Source organism: Garra rufa, chromosome 4 (assembly GCF_049309525.1).
Source record: "Garra rufa chromosome 4, GarRuf1.0, whole genome shotgun sequence".
NCBI lineage: Eukaryota > Metazoa > Chordata > Actinopteri > Cypriniformes > Cyprinidae > Garra > Garra rufa.
Genome location: NC_133364.1, coordinates 10013046 through 10033371, shown reverse-complemented (window position 1 = coordinate 10033371; position 20326 = coordinate 10013046). Strand labels below are relative to the sequence as shown.

At 35.3% G+C, this 20326-nt stretch overlaps 1 protein-coding gene across 7 annotated transcripts in view; it reads left to right on the top strand.

Annotated features, from left to right (window-relative positions):
* The window catches only part of LOC141333201 (uncharacterized), a 32909-nt gene that overhangs the window by 763 nt on the left and 11820 nt on the right, over positions 1 to 20326 (top strand). For 6 of the 7 annotated variants that reach the window (XM_073838154.1, XM_073838153.1, XM_073838151.1 and 3 more), the window contains exons 2-10: positions 3862 to 3972; positions 5151 to 5283; positions 7406 to 7526; positions 11159 to 11311; positions 12080 to 12252; positions 12443 to 12484; positions 13897 to 13983; positions 15941 to 16023; positions 16133 to 16187. In XM_073838154.1, the coding sequence (XP_073694255.1) occupies positions 7443 to 7526; positions 11159 to 11311; positions 12080 to 12094 (252 nt within the window). In that variant the 5' untranslated portion in view covers positions 3862 to 3972; positions 5151 to 5283; positions 7406 to 7442 and the 3' untranslated portion in view covers positions 12095 to 12252; positions 12443 to 12484; positions 13897 to 13983; positions 15941 to 16023; positions 16133 to 16187. The remainder of the gene's footprint in view (positions 1 to 3861; positions 3973 to 5150; positions 5284 to 7405; positions 7527 to 11158; positions 11312 to 12079; positions 12253 to 12442; positions 12485 to 13896; positions 13984 to 15940; positions 16024 to 16132; positions 16188 to 20326) is intronic. The other variant, XM_073838152.1, reaches the window with a different exon arrangement.

Genomic DNA, 20326 nt, shown 5'->3' with positions numbered 1-20326 from the left:
GAAAATACTTTTTCTAAATGCTTTTAAATTTGTGTTTTGGATGTTCTGTGCTTATGAGAAGACAGAATGTTCTGTGCTTATGAAAAGACAAAGTGTACACTGTGTAACGAAAACTGTTTAGTAAAATGTGTGTGTGTACATTCGTGGCCAAAAGTTTTGAGAATGACACAAATATTAGTTTTCACAAAGTTTGCTGCTAAACTGCTTTTAGATCTTTGTTTCAGTTGCTTCTGTGATGTACTGAAATATAATTACAAGCACTTCATACTTTTCAAAGGCTTTTATCGACAATTCAATGACATTTATGCAGAGTCAGTATTTGCAGTGTTGGCCCTTCTTTTTCAGGACCTCTGCAATTCGACTGGGCATGCTCTCAATCAACTTCTAGGCAAAATCCTGACTGATAGCAACCCATTGTTTCATAATCACTTCTTGGAGTTTGTCAGAATTAGTGGGGTTTTGCTTGTCCACCCGCCTCTTGAGGATAGACCACAAGTTCTCAATGGGATTAAGATCTGAGGAGTTTCCAGGCCATGGACCCAAAATTTCAACGTTTTGGTCCCCGAGCCACTTAGTTATCACTTTTGCCTTATGGCACGGTGCTCCATCGTGCTGGAAAATGCATTGTTCTTCACCAAACTGTTGTTGGATTGTTGGAAGAAGTTGCTGTTGGAGAGTGTTTTGGTACCATTCTTTATTCATGGCTGTGTTTTTGGGCAAAATTGTGAGTGAGCCCACTCCCTTGGATGAGAAGCAACCCCACACATGAATGGTCTCAGGATGCTTTACTGTTGACATGACACAGGACTGATGGTAGCGCTCACCTTTTCTTCTCCAGACAAGCCTTTTTCCAGATGCCCCAAACAATCGGAAAGAGGCTTCATTGGAGAATATGACTTTGCCCCAGTCCTCAGCAGTCCATTCACCATACTTTTTGCAGAAGATCAATCTGTCCTTGATGTTTTTTTTTGGAGAGAAGTGGCTTCTTTGCTGCCCTTCTTGACAGCAGGCCATCTTCCAAAAGTTTTGGCCACACTGTGCGTGCAGATGCGCTCACACCTGCCTGCTGCCATTCCTGAGCAAGCTCTGCACTGGTGGCACTCTGATCCCGCAGCTGAATCCTCTTTAGGAGATGATCCTGGCACTTTCTGGACTTTCTTGGACGCCCTGAAGCCTTCTTAACAATGCAGTGGAAAGTTTTTTTCGGGATTAAGTTAATTTTCATGGCAAAGAAGGACTATGCAATTCATCTGATCACTCTTCATAACATTCTGGAGTATATGCAAATTGCTATTATAAAAACTTAAGCAGCAACTTTTCCAATTTCCAATATTTATGTTATTCTCAAAACTTTTGGCCAGGACTGTAGGTGCAAACTCTCTACATTCATGTCATTTCTGAGAAACCTCTGTTTACAGTTTAGTTTTTGTGAGACATTCCTGGGCTGCCCAGAATGTCAGATTTGATATTGGCTGTTCTGGAATCCTGAGCTCAGCACTCTTTGACTTTTCTATTAAATTGATTTTAAACTTTGACGCAGACTCGAACTACTTTATTTAAAGGCCGAATAAAAGAGCTGGGGGGAAGTAAGTATTCTTAGAATACCGGCAACTTCCAACAGATACCACTTATTTTGTTTTCGATACGATACCGATACTTTTAAGGCCAGTATCATCGATATCGATACCGATATGATACTTTTAAACTTAACTTTTAAATTATTACATTTATTAAGTTAATAAGAGTAAAATATGTAATTATACCCTTAACTTTATATTTTAAATGCATTTTAACATTTAATATGTCTTAATTGCAACTAATTAACTTTATTTTTTACACGTGGTAAAATATGTTTACTGTAGTGGTAACTACAAAACCTATAGTTGAAAATACTTAGTTTCATAGGGGGCTGCCAGTGACAGGCTGTTGCACACATAAAATACAACATTTTTATTCTGACAGTGTATAATTTATATTAACATTACTACAAAACATGATCAATATACATAATAAAACTTAAATCTAATTTAATAACTAACTTTGTAGACTGGCATCATGAGAAGGGGCAGTCATGGCCTAATGGTTAGAGAGTCTGACTTGTAACTTAAAGGTTGCAGGTTCGAGTCTCAGGACTGAAAGGGATTGTCAGTGGAGTGAGTGAATAACCAGCACTCTCTCCACCCTCAATACCATGACTGCTCTGAGTGTGTTCACTGCTGTGACAGACATTTTTTTTTTGTATAACAATCATGAGCCTAAAAGCACACAGACCAATTTTTGATCAATTATAAAACTTTATAATAATACATGTTTTCTGTTTCAGGAATTGATTTCGCTTTGTGGTTGGTGACTACTGCAGTGGTTTCTTGTCAGACAGAACTAACTTCTTTGAATGGCTTCTTAGAAAGGGGCAGTCGTGGTCTAATGGTTAGAGAGTCTGACTTGTAACTTAAAGGTTGTGGGTTTGAGTCTCAGGACCGGAAGGAATTGTCAATGGAGGGAGTGAGTAACCAGCACTTTCTCTACCCTCAATACCACGACTGCTCTATGTGTGTTTGTTCACTGCTCGCTGTGACTGACAATTTTTTTGTATAACAATTAATCGTGAGCCTAAAAGCACACAGACCAGTTTTAGATTAACTATAACACTTTACAGTAATATGTGTTTTCTGTTTTAGGAATGGATTTCACTTTGTGGTAGGCAACTACTGTAGAGGTTTCTTGTCAGACAGAATAAAATGCGTGCAGTAGCAGCAGTTTATGTGACAAAGCCCCGCAGCGGCATAAAGGTAAATGAGCACAAATACATCACATAACATACATACATCACAGCCTGTATTCATGAAATCAATCGCTATCTTTGTTCAAAAACGGCAGTAAATTAAAGTGCTGTTTTTGTGTGTCATATTTTAGTAGCTATATACTGCAAATCTACAGCGCTTCCATTAGGCTATTTTTTACGAAGCTGTCAACACTAAACTCTGACAACATGCAATCAGTTGACGAACACCCATTCATATATAGACTTGTGTTATTCAATAATATGTATAAAATTATTTTAATTACAAATTTCATGTTTTCCCTGTATTATTCGTTTAATATTCTGAAACTGGTGCCATTGGGTTTTTTTTTTTTCAAGAAAGAATTCAACCCCCCGAATTATGAGATAAATCCAGCCTTGTACATGATACTGATTTTTGTTGCCAAATTGGTTTGGAAGAGTGGTTGAGTAAACAATTAAACTGAACTTGTATGCCTGTATGACTGACAATTTAATTGATTACTGAGAGAGCATTGACTTGGTATGATGCTGGTTCAATAGAAAAATGACATTTTAAAAAATAGCTTAGATGTAGTGAACTACTTTTGCCATGATGCTGTAGCTTAGCTTGCTACATTACCCAAGGCTGTAGCTTTAGTGTAGTTAAGCTTCATTTAATGAAGAGTAAATGTTAGCTTAGCTCACTACATTTTCCAAGTAGCTTGCCCATCACCGGACATTAACATCTTTAAATCAAGCATAATATACAACAATAAAACTGAAATCTAATTTAATAACTAAGTTCATAGAATGGCTTCTTAGAAAGGGGCAGTCGTGGTCTAATGGTTAGAGAGTCTGACTTGTAACTTAAAGGTTGCGGGTTTGAGTCTCAGGACCGGTAGGAATTGTCAGTGCAGGGAGTGAATAAACAGCTCTCTCTCCACCCTCAATACCACGACTGCTTCCTGCTCTGTGTGTGTGTTCACTATTCACTGTTGTGACATATTTTTTTTTTGTATAACAATCATGAGCCTAAAAGCACACAGACCAATTTTTGATCAATTATAAAACTTTATAATAATACATGTTTTCTGTTTCAGGAATTGATTTCGCTTTGTGGTTGGCAACTACTGCAGTGGTTTCTTGTCAGACAGAATAAAATGCGTACAGTAGCAGCAGTGTATGTGACAGCACCCCGCAGCGGCATAAAGGTAAATGAGCACAAATACATCACATAAATTACCAGTAAAGAGGCCATATTGCTTACTTTCTTTAATAAAAGAGAGTATATGAACTAAGAGTAGTACATATATAAGCACATAAACATTTTTTGCCAAACATTATTAATCAAGCATAATATGCATAATAAAATTTAAATGTAATTTAATAACTAACTTCGTAGAATGGCTTTTTAGAAAGGGGCAGTCGTGGTCTAATGGTTAGAGAGTCTGACTTGTAACTTAAAGGTTGCTGGGTCGAGTCTCAGGACTGGTAGGAATTGTCAATGGAGGGAGTGAATAACCAGAGCCCTCAGTACCAAGACTGCTCCACCTGTGTGTGCATTCACTATTGTGACAGTTTTTTTTTTTATGTATTAACAATTTAGTCATTAGCTAGTTGCTCTAACAGAAGACAGTAGGTGCACTTCATCTTTAAGACCACCAGGTGGCGCTAAAGAGAACCAACCACCAGCAGTAGGCCTAATATATGTGCAATTGGTCATGAAAGCGAATTTGCAGATGCATGTGTCTAAATACCTTAACCTGAGGTTAAATAACCACTTAAAATATTATAAACTCCAAAAAAATAATTAAATTAAAAGTAAATAATAAATAAAAGTTATTCACTCAAAAAGAGCTTTATTGGCCAATATGCTCACACACACAAAATTTGTTTCAGTGATTATGATTCACTTTAAAGATGTGTTCATTACATTATTACACCACTGGATGGCATGCAATGAACCCTTCTTTTTATTTTATTTTTTTTTCAATGTTGAAAATTGAATGACATCAAGACAAGATTAACAGAAACCACATGAAGTCGAATGTGTACCTGAATATATTCAATTTACATAACGAACATTTGATGCATCCCAATGATGATGTTCATCTAAATGAAGCATCAGAACCGGAAAGGATCATGGGAGTCCGAAGTGTCCATCAGTTGTACCCTTCGAAATCCTTCATTCCGAATAGTTATGAGCACTTCGGTTTGGAACGAAACTTCAATATGGCACACATGATTGTTTTCACTCCGATGTGCCCTTCGGAGGGCGATATATCCCATTTGGAACACACTGTCTCACCATCATTGTGGTTTGCAGTCAGGATCATCTGTTGAACTGAGCACACATGAACTGAATCGTGATTCTTTTATTTTACTTTAGATTTGGAAACATTATGGAGCTGTGAGACATGAAATTTAATTCAAATGAATGTGCATGTCTCAATCCAAGCTTGGACGGTAATAATGGGAGATGCCATGCAGATGGTGACTGCATTCATACAGGCCCTAATAAGGTATGAGAAAATCAAACATAAGCCATCCAAACAGCCAACAAACCAATGACATACAATTTTATAAGTGAACAAAGGGTTTACCAAGTAAAGAAACAGTAAAGCAGTGGTTCTCCACTCTGGCCCATAAGATAAATTTTCCCACATATTTCAGCTCCAACCCTAATCAGACACACCTGAACAAGTTAATCAATCAAGGTCTTTAGGATCACTAGAAAGTCACAAGCAGGTGAGTTTGATTAAGGTTGGAGCTAAACTCTGCAGGAAAATGGATCTCACAGGTTAGAGTTGAGAACCCCTGCTGTAAAGAAAAATTAAGGGAACACATATGTTCTCTAAAAGTAAATGTCTAGGGAGCATGCTAGTTACATAACACGCAACTAATCTTTGTTAGTTTTTAATTGATTTTACAAAAGTGAGTGACGGTTTCCCTCAGATTTGTTTTCTAACCCAAAATCTAAAGATTCTTAAGTTACATTTACTTGAAGTCTTGTTTCTCAGAGAATAACATAACATTTGCATCTCTAGTAAATCTTGACATAAAAATGTTTAGATGTTTTTATTAGAAAATAAGACAATAACACTGAGGAAGACCTTTTTTGCAACGCATGCAATATTTAAACGGCATAAATTTACAGAGGCGGAAAGTATTTTAACTTTACTAAAGTATATTTAAAAAGTATGTGTAGTTTATCAATGTTTTTCTTTGGGGAACTTTACTTCACTACACTCCAAAGCATGTCGTCATACTTTTTACTGCACTACATTTCATAAATAAGTGGTTTGTTTTACCTTTAATACTTAAGAACATTCAAAATGTAGTACCTTCTCATACTCACAAAAAAAGGAATCTTTAAATTACTTTTACTTGAGTAGATTTGTAATGTAATTATTAACTTATGATATTTAATGTGAAATTAAGTGCAGTAAAAACTATATTAGGCTTTAGAACGTTGTGAAGTAGAGTTTCCTACAGAAAAACAGTCTGATAAAGTTGACACTTGAAAAGTACTTTTACAGCGGAGTAAAAATGCTTCACTGTCCGCCTCTGTGAATTTAGGACTTTGTTCTGATTTAAAGCTTTCTTTTATGAAATTAGGAATTAAGATGAACTCACTTGACCTGCAGACACCTTGGATAAAACAAACAAAACACAAACACAGAACGACGACATACCAGTGCTTGTTCTGCCTTTATACTGATTGAGTTTTTTTTTTTTTACTCCCATACAGTTTAAACAACCCTTTGTCATCATCCAGTTTTTTTTTTTTCACTTCTATTTAAAGGCAGTACAAATTCAAGCAATGCGGTGTAAACGGTAGCTCATTCTTATTACTGTACTGAAAAAATGCATTAGAGAATACGGACAGTAATCAACATTTGAAGGGGATCAAAGTTCAAAGTTGTTCCAAGAAAAGAAACTTGTGTTTTGGTATTAGGTTGTAATTTTGAAAGGTTTTTATCCACTTCAAATGTTGACTACTGTACATCTGTTCTCCAGCATTTGACAAATAAGACTTCGTGAAATATTTGTGTTACAAATAACCCGGACATGATATCTGAGACTCACCCTTAGAATCAAGTTTAGGGCACTATACATTAATTTACTCTTAATTTGTTTTCAGACAGCATATTACTGCAAACTATGCTTCTCTGGGAATGAAAAAAAAAGAATGTGAAGCCATCAATGTCTGCCTTGAGGGAGATGTTTTTAACTATAGTAGTCAACATTTGAAGTGGATCAAAACCTTTCATCAAAGTAGTCCTAAAACCAAAATACCCGTTCTTGTCTTAGGACAACTTTAATGAACTTTTTTTGATCCACTTCAAATGTTTACTACTGTACATTAAAATGACTATATTCGCGGTCCTCAACTGGTTTTACGTTACCATCCAGATTTACACAAACCAAGTGCATCAGCAGCACCAGTCTTAAATCATAAGATTAATTCTTCATTGGTTACAAAATGTTTTAAATGGAATTGGATTTGATCAGAACAGACCTACTTGTTCATCCATTGTCACAACACACCAGTTGAAAACCACTATTACAAATAACATTGTTGCACTCAAAGATTAACATGAATTATCTGGAACAATGCTACTATTACTTATTTTCTATCAGGAAAAATTGAGGATGTCACAGGTATGCCCAGTGTACCATGACAGGACCCCTAGAGAAGAACTGCACTTGTAGGCCTGGCTTTTTTGGAGATGGAGAAACTTGCAAAGGTGCCCTGCACAGAGTAAGTACAGCAAAATATAAAGACACAAAGCAATACCATAACAGTAACTAATCTTTCATTTTAGGAGACTGATTTAAAACTGAAGCTTAGGAAACTTTAACACTGGATTGGTGGTATGCTTATTCTTAATCATTTTGACAATGATTTGAGCTTGAAATGCTGAGAGATCTGACTGACATTACAGAGAAATAATATTCTTATACTTGTGAGTCCCTCCACAATCTTTGCACCCAATGCAGACATTTACAACAAACCAGAGGTAAGACTCAAATGTGGTCAGATTAAGCAAATTTGTGACTTGAATCACTTACCAACAGCAGCACTTTTCAGTTGTATTGCAGGCTTTTGTTAGTCTTAAAATGGTGTTGGAAACATGTTTTTTCCAAACACATCTATGAATCTAGAGGACAACACTTTGTCTAATACTTTAAGTGTTTAGACATTTTAGAGTTATAAAAGAATGCCAATTTTTTAAAAAAAAAACACAAAATAAAAACCTTACTTTTGGCTTACGGCTACAGTAACTTTTAAATTTGTTAAGGCATGAGGTGGAGCTTCTCGCATAGGTTCCAGGCATCAACAACTGCCATCTAGTTTTCAGGTGCCATCCATTCAGAGCTGCAAAAAAAAAAAAAAAAGTATACATCAAATAACACTAGCTAGAAAGCCAACAGTAACCCAAGTGTTATCTATCATGTTAACTTAAGAGCATTTTATACAATACCTGGCAACCTTGGTTTTTCACTTCAGTTTTATGGGAGAGAGGCAGCACAGCTCATCAGCAAGAAAGGAGAAACACTTTAAAAATTAGTTCTTACTAGTAGGGCTGCAACTAACGACTATTTTAATAGTCGACTAGTCACCGACTATTGAAACGATTAGTCGACTAATCGGATAATTATTCAATTTTTCTCAAATTTAGCATGAGATTGCTTTAATTATGTGGAAAATTATAGTAAACACAAGAAAGAAGGGGGTACTTCAATAAAAGATGCATATTTTGCTGCTGATAGGCCAATTCATACTAAAAGTAAATAAAAATGCCCTGTCTAAAACCAATTAGGCACAGTGCTCGGTCAGTACAGACATAAATGCATAATTTAAGAAACTCTATAATTTTTTTAATGGACAGGCACTTGTTTTATAAGAAAAAATAAATTAAAATCAAGTAAACATTTTCTTCCTGTAAACCATCAGCAGCAATAAAACAGTAAACAAAAATGTATATCCAAAACAAAACGTATTGGCTTCCATGTTATTTAAATCTTACCGAGGCCAGCTAAACTCCGTTTCATTCAACTGTCCGACGTGCTTTCTCTTTAAATGTTCGTGCATCACAGAGGTGCTGCCGTGATGCGCAAGGACTGCTTTACAAACCATGCAGGTAATATTTTAATTCGCCGTAGCAGGCTAAAATGCTCCCAAACTTTACTCCTGTTTCATACATACTCTGCAGTGCGTCTACAGTCCGTGTGCGTTACGTATGCGGTGCAGAAGAAGCACAGACTCGTTTTGCTTTCACACAGAACGCGTTTGCAGTTCGTACATTGTGAACGTTCTAATCCGTTAACATGGGTGTGGAAAAAAAAAAACGCACTGCAGACGCAGTATGTGTGAAACGGGCGTGTTTTGGTACGCGCAGCTGCTGCGTTGGACGCCGCCATTTCTGTATGTTATCGCTCATCATATAAGCTGCGTATGTGCGACTCTCGGCAGAAAGATGCCTCACTCGGTTGTCTGGCGACAACATCGACAATGAAATTCATTGTCGACTATTTCTATTATCGATTTTTGTCGACAACGTCGACGAATCGTTGCAGCCCTACTTACTAGTGGGTATTGCTGCATTGGAGTGAATCACATCACCGGGTATGGAAATATGAGGCAAGATTACAAGCTAAAATGTTACCTGACTTTCAAGCATCAAAGGTGCCACCAATGAAAATTTGAGGCATTAACATGCTTGTGAAGGGACATAGGCAGCAGTTTGATTGGATAAAATGCTAGGTGGAGAGTCATGGGTGTCCAATCATCCTGCTGGAGGGCCACAGTCCTGCATAGTTCAGCTTCAACCCCATACATGGGCTTTGGAACCACATGTCCCTGGGCCAATTTGGCTTGGTAGAAACTCTTATACTGTGGCCCAAACTTACCATTAGAAACTTCAGGATGTCACACAGCAAGCTGATAGAGATGAGGGAGAACAACCTCCTGCAAAATAACAGAAAAAAATTGAGTTTGAGTGAAGGATTCAGCATCTTTATTAAAAAAAAAAAAACAAGAATTCTCACCCCAAGGTGTAACCCATAGACCGTGAGCAAGAAAACCACTGAAACTTACAGCAACTGACCAAACAGGCTAACTGACTAAAGATTTAAATGTTAGCAGTATAGGCAGCATGCAAGATCATTAGCTGACAAATCACGAGTCTATTAGCTCGTTTGCATAGAACGCAACCTGATTGGCTGACAGATTAAAGGTAGAGGACCTATCAGCTTGTGCAATAGCTGGCTAAAAGATTATCCATCAAGTCCCTTGTGCCATGTGACTGAAGTTAATCATGAAATAAAAACCACTAAAGAATGTCCTAATGAGATCGTCACTGTGAAACAAACACAGGATGGGACAGAGAAAGCTTTAGCTTTTAAAAGCTTTAGGATGCATTATGGTAATGAGATTTAAGAAAATAGTTAATTGCCATGAATCGGAATATAAGCTAAAATATGACCTGGACAGGTTTAATTTTAAGTTTGATATGATAAAATGCTAGGTGGAGTCATGGGTGTCGAATCATCCTGCTGGAGGGCCACAGTCCTGCAGAGTTTTTCAAACCTAATTATAGGCTTTGGAAGCACATGTTCCTGAGCCAGTTTGGCTAAGAATTACCTTGGTAGAAACACAATACTGTGAAGACCAAAGCTTACAATTAGAAACTTCAGGATATCACAAAGCAAGCTGATAGAGATAAGGGAGAAGTACCTCCTGCAAAACAATAGAAAAAGTATTTGAGCTTGAGTGAGGAATATAGCATTAAAAAAAATTGTATTAACCATAGACCATATGCATGAAAGCTGCTGAAAGCAATAAAACATCTTACCGCAACTGACCAAACAGGCTAACTGAGTAAAGCTGGCTATTTAAATGTTAGCAGTATAGGCAGCGTGCAAGACCATTGGCTGACAAATTACAAGCCTATTAGCTCGTTTGCATAGAATGCAATGTGATTGGATGATAGATTACTGGTAGCGGACCAATTAGCTTGTGCCATGGCTGGCTAGATAATTATTAAGTCCCTCGTGCCATGTGACTGAAGTTAGTCATGAAATAAACTAAAGAATATGTCCTAATGAGATTGTCACTGAGAAACAAGCACACTGGATGGGACAGACAGATGAAGCTTTAGCTTTCAAAAGCTTTAGGATGCATTTTGTATCTTGCATGAGTACTTAGTAAGAAAATATGGTTAATTGTCATTAATCAGAATCAGAATATAAGCCTAAATATGACCTGGACATGTTTACAACAGGGTTTGTCTGGTTGTATCAAATAACCTTTCTGTCTCCTAATGAGTATTGTGAATGAGAGATATTGAGATGCATCAGTTGTCACTGATTATTTCTGCTTTTGTTTAGTTAATGGACATTGTAAAGTGGACTCATTCTGAAAACACCAAAATCCTGAGGTACCACAAAGTGGCCTGCCGTGCCCTCCTCCCAGAAGACCTCATGCATCCTCGTAACCTGACCACACTTCCCAGTGACATCCTCACCATTACGTACTTCGAGGTACAGTGTGCCTGATGCATAGATAATTCAGATAATTATAACTGCATAAGATACATGTTATACATATTGAGATGCTCAATATTTGTTTTCAGGATACTATATGCATCAATAACTAAGGCAAAGTGGAGTTCAGTTCATTTGGAAAGTAGCAACGTCATTTTCAATGAGTTTGCCACTGTTCTAGTGCCCTCTGGTTTTCAGGTTCATAAAGACAGAGAAAAAGACAGCACACCAATATTCTTTATTTATTTTATAATAACAAGGGTCATAATCAAATAGGGTTCAGATTTTTTTGTGATGTTTTAAGAGGGACCCTCTACTTTCTAATGAAATCCAAGTCTTATATGTGACCCTGGACCACAAAACCATTTATAAGTAGCACAGGTATGTTTGTAGCAATAGCCAAAAATACATTGTATGGGTCAAAATGATCGATCTTTCTTTTATGCTGAAAATCATTAGGATATTAGGTAAAGATCATGATCCATGAAGATATTTTGTAGATTTCCTTCCCTAAATGTATCAAATCTTTTTTGATTAGTAATATGCATTGCTAAGGCGATTTTCTTAATGTTTCGATTTTTTTTTGCATTCTCAGATTCCTGATTTTCAAATAGTTGAATCTCGGCCAAATAAAAATCCTATCCTAACAAACCATACATCAATGGAAAGCAGCTTTATTTATTTATTTATTCAGCTTTTTGAAAAAATTGACACTTATGACTGGTTTTGTGGTCCAGAGTCACATATTACATTGTTTATTTATAGGACACAGATGCATGAAGTTGGTGATGGATCTAATTCATCAGCTTGTCACCCAGTTCCTGCCCACAGATGTTGTGGACGCCCCGGCCCAAGAGCAGAAAGACCTCCTGTATGCATTGCATAACTGTGATCAGCTAGCTGAGTATCTTAGATACCACATCGTGCATGACACCAAGGTTGGTCTCTATCCAGTGTGTTGAATTTTTTGGCAAGAGCATGACTGTATTAATGATCAAGATTAATATAGTATGACAGGAAATTCAGTGTTGACTCTCTAATGCATTATTTAAATGTATTGCAATTTATTGTGTCTACTAGCTCCTGCCCTCAGAGCTCATCCATGCCTGCTCTTTAAATTCTCAACAGGGCTCAGATATGCCAGTGGCCTGCAAGGGGAAAGAGTATGTAGTGAGTACTTTTGGAGAAAACCTAAATAACTATACATTATATCATGCATATTTGATCTCTCAGGGGCTTTATGTGAATCATAAAAGATGTTGGATTGTAAAAAGAAACACTGATTTCAGTGGATTATTTTTATTCTAAGACAAAACTTAATGTTTTTATATGATTGAGATATGTCTGAAAAATTGTCATTTGTGTCCCTGGACCACAAAACCAGTCATAAGTCGCACGGGTATATTTGTAGCAGTGGCCAAAAATACATTGTATTGGTCAAAATTATCTATTTTTCTTTAATGTCAAAAATCATTAGGATATTAAGTAAAGATTATGTTCCATGAAAATATTTTGTAAATTCCCTACCATAAATATATCAAAACATAATTTTTGTGATTAGTAATATGCATTGCTAAGAACTTCATTTAGACAACTTTAAAGGTGATTTTTCTCTCAGATTCTTAATTTTCAAGTTGTTGTATCTCAGCCAAAAATAAAATAGACCCTTATGGCTGGTTTCGTGGTCCTGGATCACATATTTATTCTGCTCTTAGATGCCGTAGGTTTATTTGTGTGCATTTTTTCCCCCTGAATCTATATATTTTCTATTTAAATATGTAATCGGAGCAGGTCATGCCAAATGTCAAGTTTACACACTGCCTCTGAAACTTTCGTCCGTCATAAAAAATTAGATCAGGTTAGATTTTCTGCGTTTTCGCATCCATAACAAATATTTTGATAGGAAAGGATGACGAATATGAAAAAAATGAAAAAATGCAAACAAAAATTTTGGACTCAGTGTGCAATGACCTTAACTGTTTTTAACATTGATAATAATAAAACAATCTTGAACACAAAATCAGCATATTAGAATGATTTCTAAAGGATTATGTGACACTGAAGACTTTAAAAAAATCTGCTTCTTTTTTATCACAGGAATAATTTGCATATAAAAATGTTAAATTAGAAAGCAATTAATTTAAATTGTAATAGTGTATATTATTTAACTTTTACTGTATTTTTCATCAAATAAATGTAGCCTTTGTGTGCATAAGAGACGTCTTCAAAAACATTTTCAAAATCTGACTAACACCTAACTTTTACATCAACATCACATTTTTTTTATTATTTTTTTATTGTGTGTGTGTGTGTGTGTGTGTGTGTGTGTGTGTGTGTGTCTACTTGTAAGGGTAAACTTGCAAAAAAGTAATGTACTAAAACCCTAATTTAATTCTATAGTAGTCAACATTTGAAGCGGATCAAAAAAGTTCATAAAAGTTTTAAGACAAAAATGGGTATTTTTTTGGTTTTAGGACAACTTTGATGAAAGGTTTTGATCCACTTCAAATGCTGACTGCTGTAGTTAACTGGATACTGTATTAAGGACAAAGCACTAATTCAGCTGTGTTTTCATCATTTAGGCAATAGCACATGCACTTACAGTGTTGGATTTACAAGTGTAGCCTGTGAGCTGTGTGTGGATGGCCATTTTGGATCAGAATGCAAAGGTAAGCCTTTTCAGAATAAATTTCAATTTATTGCATATACAATAAATTATATACAGTGCCTTGCAAAAGTATTCATACCCCCTTTTTTGTTTTGTTATGTTGCTGTCTTATGTTAAACTGCTTTAAATTACTTTTTCCACATCAATCTACAGTCCATACACTATTATGACAAAGCAAAAACAGAATTGCCACAACTTCATAAATGTATTAAAAATGAAAAGCTGAAATAAGTACATTGCATAAGTATTCATACCCTTAACTTAGTTGTAGCACCTTTACAGCCTCAAGTCTTTTTGGGTATGATGCGACAAGTCAAGTCAAGACAACAAGCTTTGTACATGAGCAGTCTGAGGTTCTGAATGCTCTGGACTGGGCTATCATTAAGCTCTATATTTTTCTGTGTTGAGTTTTCCTTTTACTTACTGAGTCTCTCAGTCCCTGCTGGTCAAAGACAGCCCCACAGCATGCAGGTGATGAGCAGTGCCTGGTTTCCTCCATACATGATGCTTGAAAATGAGGTTCATCAGACCAGAAAATGTTGTTTCTCACAGTCTGAGGCTCCTTCAGGTGCTTTTTTCCAAATTCCAAATGTGTTTTTCATGCATCTTCACTGAGGAGAGGATTGAGTCTTGCCACACTGCCATAAAGCCCAGATTGATGGAGTGTTGCAGTGATGTTTGTCCTTCTGTAGATTTCTTTTATCCTCACATATGATTATGGAGCTCAACTAGAGTGACTATCAGGATCTTGATCACCACTGTAGCCAAAGCTCTTCTCCATCCATTGCTCAGTTTGGCCAGGAGGCCAGCCCTAAGAAGAGTCCTTGTTTGTTTCAAACTTCTTCCATTAAGGCTCTAGACTACATGCTTCTGTGAACCTTCAATGCAGCAGAATATTTCTGAACTCTTCACCAGATATGTGTCTTGATGCAATCCTGTTTCTGAGCTCTACAGGCATTTTTTTTACCTCAGGGTAAAAAAAGGGTACCCGTGGTTTTTGCTCTGTTATGCATTTTCAGGTATTATAACTTTTATTAAGATGTGTGTGCCTTTTCAAATCATACCCACTCAATTGAATTTGCCTACAGGTTAAATTCTCTGAAAGTGTAGTAACATCTACAATCAAAATAAATGCCTCTGAGCTAAATTTCAACTATCCCAGATAAGGGTATGAATACTTATGCAATGGAATCATTACAGTTTTTTTTAACTGTAAATTTGCAAAGATGTTAAAAACACATCTTTTGCTTTGCCATTATGGTGTATGGAGTGTAAATTGATGTGGGGAAAAAATAAAATTGAAAGCAGTTTAACATAAGGCAGAAACAAAAAAAGTGGAAAAAATGCAGGGTGTGAATACTTTCACAAGGCTCTGTATACTATATATATATATATATATATATATATATATATATATATATATGTATATATATGTGACCTTGGAACACAAAACCAGTCTTAAGTCGCTGGGGTATATTTGTAGCAATAGCCAAAAATACATTGTATGGGTCAAAATGATTGATTTTCCTTTTATGCCAAAAATCATTAGAAAATTAAGTAAAGATCATGTTCCATAAAGATTTTTTGTAAAATTCCTACTGTAAACCTATCAAAATGTAATTTTTGATTAGTAATATGCATTGTTAAGAACTTAATTTGGACAACTTTAAAGGTGATTTTCTCAGTATTTTGATTTTTTTGCACCCTCAGATTCCAGATTTTCAAATAGATGTATCTCGGCCACATATTGTCCTATCATAACAAACCATACATCAATAGAAAGCTTATTTATTGAGCTTTCATATGATGTATATATCTCAGTTTTGTAAAATTTAACCTTATGACTGGTTTTGTGGTCCAGGGTCACATAAATATATGTATATTATATATATATATATATTTTAACATATTATTCTGAACTTGGTTTGTTTTCTCTTCCTATGCCTGTAAATGTACAGGACATGGGTCGTTGATGAGGGTCCTAAAGGTACCTGTTTTTGTGAAGAGGGCTGGACTGGTCCGTGATGTGAGAACAAACTAGGTACAGACCTTCTGGCTATTATTTTGTTTTGGGGTTATATACTATACTAGAAAAAGACAAGCATTGCTTTATACCTGTAAGTCCATTTCATGTGTTTCTGATGTTTCAGCAGATGGTCCTGTTTGCAATCCGGCTTGCCATGAGAACGGATATCACCTGCACAGGTACATGCATGAAGCTCTCAATAGCAAAAGTGATGATTAAACAAAAGTAGAAACCGTCCACTCATTCTTACAAGTTATATAGCAGCCAATATTTGGCCTGGAACGGCAGCTGTTCTAAGGATGCTAAGTGCATTCAGAAGAGGAAGAAGGTGACCTGCATGTGACCAGAGCTGTATGTAGAACGTTCTCTTTTATTATAGCTCTTTTAACAGTATGTGATCTATATACAGATACATACATATTTACACATCCATAAACATGTAATGTGCATTTATCACCAGGGAAAGAGGAAATGTGAGTGTAAAGACATTTTTACATTTTTGGATGATTATTTTCTGGATGATTATTATTATCTTAGTAACCAGCTCTCTCTAAATTCTGTTGTACTACAGGCATTAATAAATATCCATCATACAATGTTTTAAATTGCTGCCCTGCTCAGAAAGAGATTATAACAATTGTGAGCTCTATATATCTATTATATGCATAATAAGTCTTTTTGGGGTTGCGATCTTTGCCACATGTGACACATGCTTAATTATCCAAAGAACCTTAAAGTACATACAGTGCCTTGCGAACTTATTCATACCCCTTCATTTTTTTCACATTTTGTTATGCTGCTGCCTTATGTTAAACTACTTTAAATTACTTTTTTCCCCTCATCAATCTACACTCCCTACTCCATAATGGCAAAGCAAAAAATAGGTTTTTAACATTTGTGCAAATTTATTAAAAATAAAAAACTGAAAAGATCCCGTTGCATAAGTATTCATACCCTTTTCTGGGACACTGGAAATTTATCTCAGGAGCATTCATATTGCTTCTAGATGTTACTACACTTCGAGTGGAGTTAAACTGTGGCAAATTCTTTTGAATGAGTATGATTTAGAAAGGCACACACCTCTCAGAAACGTTCTAACAGCTGAAAATACATATCAGAGCAAAAACCAAGTCCTGAGGTCAAGATAACTGCCTGTAGAGCTCAGTGACAGACTTGCGTTAAGGCAATGATCTAGGGAAGAGTTCAGAAAAAAATCGGCTGCATTGAAGATTCACAGAAGCATGTAGCCTCCATTATCCATAATGGAAAACGATTGGAACAACTAGGACTCTAGAAAATGTCTGCCAGCCCCCATCCAAGCTGACAGAGCTTGAGAGGTGAAAAGGTGAGGCAAAGAATGGCAGATAATTGCCAAATGCAGATGTGCAAAGCTTGTCACATCATACCCCAACAAGACTTGAGGCTGTAAAGGTGCTTCAACTATGTACTGAGTTAAGGGTATGAGTACTTATGCAATGTCATATTTCAGTGTTTTATTTCTAATACATTTGTAAAATTTGCAAATCTGGTTTTTGCTTTGTCATTATTATGGTGTATGGAGTGTAAATTGATGCGGGGGAAAACTAATTTAAAGCAGTTTAACATAATGCTGCAACAAAATGTGAATAAAATGAAGGGGTGTGAATACGTTTGCAAGGCACTGTACACGTAAGTGTTCAGTTTTCACTCTGGACAAAAGTTGTGCACTCTGAATTTAAAAAATCTACAAAAATCATGAATTAAAAGCAGAGATTTGAACATGACACTGTGGAAGAAGATTCAGAGGTAAGAATACATGATTTCCCTGTTAAACCATATGCTGGTTTAGGAAGGTTTTGAAGCATAGATGCTGGTTTAAGCTGGTCCTTAGCTAGTCATAAACTAGTTTAAGCTGGTCCTTATCTGGACTAGCACATGACCATCTTAAACCAGCATCCATGCTTCAAAACCTACCTAAACCAGCATATGCTGTTTTTCAACAGGGTTAAGAATTGTGTAAAAATATTCCGTCAAAACCCTTCTCTTGTCAAACTGCACACATCATAACATAATTTTCTTTTTATGAGAATTGCTTTCTTTTTTCTCAATTCTTGGTACAACAAAAAAATTAAAGTTAACTATAAATTTATACCATGTGCATTTAGCTTTGAATTGAAAACATTAAACATTTCATCTTTCTTACCCCACTGGTTGCAAGCAGATCTGGATCATTTACTAAAACTACTAAATGTATGTTGTTATGCTGGTTGAGACTTTAAAAAATCGTATTTTTGTTTTTAAATTCATTAAATGAAAATGTAAGTCCTCTCACTTATGACCGACCGCCTCGGGTTTGTATTTTTACTTAATTGACCACAAGAGGGAGCTGTTGATCACCTATTAGTTTCATGCCTTAGCAGTGCTTTATTTTGCTTGAGCTCGAAAAGAGTATGGTAGAAAGTCAAGTGCAGTTTTCCATCCTCTCCACTAGGCGGCAGAAGCACTTCCAGAGATTTCGGAAACATGCCAATATGAAACGGAAGAAGGAGAACTTCCGTTTGAGACGCAACAGTTCTCGCCATGTGAGTTACTGAAGCGCCACGCGAAAACAAACGCTACACTCTTGTTTGTGGCTTTGAACGACGCGTTTACTAAACGAATGTTTATCTTAAACGTTATATTTGTAAGTTATTAGGTAGTTCGTTATCGTTAATCGTTTATTAATGTAATTTTATTCAACCGAACTGTGTGGACGTAGCCACGAGATTCAGCTGCGTTTCGTCGCACCGAGTTTTCAGAAACTAGAACAGAAGCTGTTGTTTTCGTGTTAATATTTATTTGGCAAGTAGAAATTTTGATTTAAGGACAAAAGACTGTTTAAATATCTTTTAATTAGGCGATGAAACGCTGAATTTGGTGGGTGTGTTTACGTGGTATTAAAAAGTGTGATTGACTAACGAATCGGACCAATTGGAGTGGAGAACGGCAGTCTTCTCTTTCCGGATTGGTTGTTTTCTTTAAAGGGCGGGGTATATTATTTAACTAAAAGCCGCGTGGAAGAGAGGAAAGGCAGTGTCAGATTTACAGGTCGCTGTAGGACTTTCCCTGCGTCCCAAGGTGCATACTATCCACCCTGTCTGCCCTAAATAGGCAAAAACATTGAATTTAGGATGGATAGTATGCACGTTGGGAGGCAGACGCTTCCTCTGCTCTTAAAGTGCTATCAGAAATCTCAACCAGATATTTTTCTTGTCCACATTATTTTTATTTTGCACACAGGAGAAGTGCATATTTGATAAAAACTATGAATTTAACGATTAAGTAGTTTTAAAAAAATGATCTTAATCCTGTTGATTTTTATAAAAGGGCCAAAGTACACACACACACATACATACATACATACATACATACATACATACATACATACATATATATATATATATATATATATATATATATATATATGTGTGTGTGTGTGTGTGACCCTGGACCACAAAACCAGTCTTAAAGAGCACAGGTATATTAGTAGCAATAGCCAAAAATACGTTGTATGGGTCAAGATTCTCAATTTTTCTTTTATGACAAAAATCATTAGGATATTAAGTAAAGATCATGTTCTGTGAAGATATTATTTAAATTTAGTACTACAAATAGTAAATATATTAAAACTTAATTTTTGATTAGTAATATACATTGCTAAGAACTTCATTTGGCCAACTTTAAAGGTGATTTTCTCAATATTTAAATTTTTTTGCACCCTCAGATTATGGATATCCTAATTGTTGTATCTCAACAAAATATTGCCCTATTTTAACAAACCATACATTAATTGAAAGCATATTTATTCAGGTTTCAGATGATGTATAAACCTCAATAAAAAAAAATATCCTTTTGAGTTTTTGCGGTCCAAGGTCACATATTCATGTCTCATGTCTTATATATAGACAAAGATTTAAAATAATAATAATTTAATTTAAATGTAATATATATATATATATATATATATATTTTTTTTTTCTTACATATTATTATTATTATTATTATTTAATAAAAAAAAAATATATATATATTATAGACAAAAATAAATAAAATAATTTAAATGTATATTTTACAATTAAATATTTTTTATTTATATATATTGTAATATAATTTTATACATGTATATGTATTATAGACAGATTAAAAATAATTTAATTTAAATGTAATATATATATATTATTATTTTACATTTAAATTATTATTTTTTATTTAATGTATCTATATATATATATATATATATATATACAATTAAATAAATTTTTTAATTTGAAAGATATTTTATATATATTCATTATATATG